General features: G+C 50.9%; 1 protein-coding gene across 1 annotated transcript in view; it reads left to right on the top strand.

Moving 5' to 3' along the window:
• LOC106632188 (protocadherin alpha-12-like) overlaps window positions 1–184 on the top strand; it is a gene marked incomplete at its 3' end in the record, with an annotated part of 1,718 nt that extends 1,534 nt beyond the window's left edge. The window contains exon 2 of the mRNA XM_031065904.1: window positions 19–184. Within this exon, the coding sequence (XP_030921764.1) occupies window positions 19–184 (166 nt within the window). The remainder of the gene's footprint in view (window positions 1–18) is intronic.
• Window positions 185–1,159: the final 975 nt, after the last annotated feature.

Below are 1,159 nucleotides of genomic sequence, written 5' to 3'. Positions count from 1 at the left end.
GACGCTCGTGTGCGCCAGCGAAGTGGGCAGCTGGTCCTACTCGCAGCGCCACAGCCGGAGCCTGTGCGTGGCCGACGGCGCTGCCAAGAGCGACCTCATGGTTTTCAGCCCCAACTTCCCTCCGCCGCCGCCGGGCCCCGCGCCCAAGGACACGCAGCCGGAGCCCTCCGCTCTCCTCGACACGGTCAGTGGCAATTCCTTGCTCAACCTTACTTATTCTTTCCTGCTTCTGCCCCTTTTGTTCTGTGCCCTGAGCAGTCGGTGCTTTGATCCAGGCCAAATTGCCGAGGCCCAAGGTCGTTGGGTGCTTGACGGGTGATTAAGAAATCAAAGGCGCCTTTCCATCTGTCGCAGGGTCCTGCCTGAGCCCCAGAACTCCTGCTGGTGTGAGGGGAAGGCTTACTGGTGAAAAAAGTGTAGCTGCCCCCCTTTGCTCTTACGGTGCTCAGCTGAGGTTTGCTGGTGTGGATATGAATTGTTTTCCCCTAAAATGAAATCTCTTCTCTAAGGAGTCACCTTTGCAGATAGCTCTCTTGCTGTCTGGTATTCTTTTCTCCCGGGTTCAGAGCAGGAGCACAAAAGAAGAAGGCTGTGCCGGTAGCAGCTCCCCAGGCACTGTGTACTGCCTTTTTGCCTTTGCGGAGTGCTGACTTCGGCAGTGTCACCTGTGCTTTTTTCTCTGTTCTCATCCTCTGTCATTTTCCTCTACAAGAGTTGAGGGGACAGCTGACGATTTGGACTTGTATTCTAATCTATTTTCAATTGCAGAGTGTAATTTCTCCATTTTGGTTGGTCCAACTGAGTCATTGTGAAAACTGGGATGGTGTTCTGGAGCAGTGGGAAGACTTGTCTGAGGGAACTGGAAATAATCTGTAAAATCACGGTCCATGTCATAAGAAGAGAGGAATAGGAGATGTGAGATGATGCCTTTTTCTCCAGTATTAATGTTACAAAGTGAGGAATGGAGCATAGCTAGCAGGAGGCAAGATCAGCACAGAGGATCCTTTCCCAGGTTCCAAGGGTCTGATGTTGGAGGCCTTTTGGACCTTGAGATAATATTTTGTATTGAAATGGCCATAGGATGCTTTGAGGTTATTAATATCTCCAACTGAGACAGTTACTTCTGCTGCCGGACAAATGGGAATGTGTTTGGGTAACA

Source organism: Geospiza fortis, unplaced genomic scaffold (assembly GCF_000277835.1).
Source record: "Geospiza fortis unplaced genomic scaffold, GeoFor_1.0 scaffold4977, whole genome shotgun sequence".
Taxonomy (NCBI): Eukaryota; Metazoa; Chordata; class Aves; order Passeriformes; family Thraupidae; genus Geospiza; species Geospiza fortis.
This window is presented reverse-complemented; position numbering and strand designations above follow the sequence as displayed.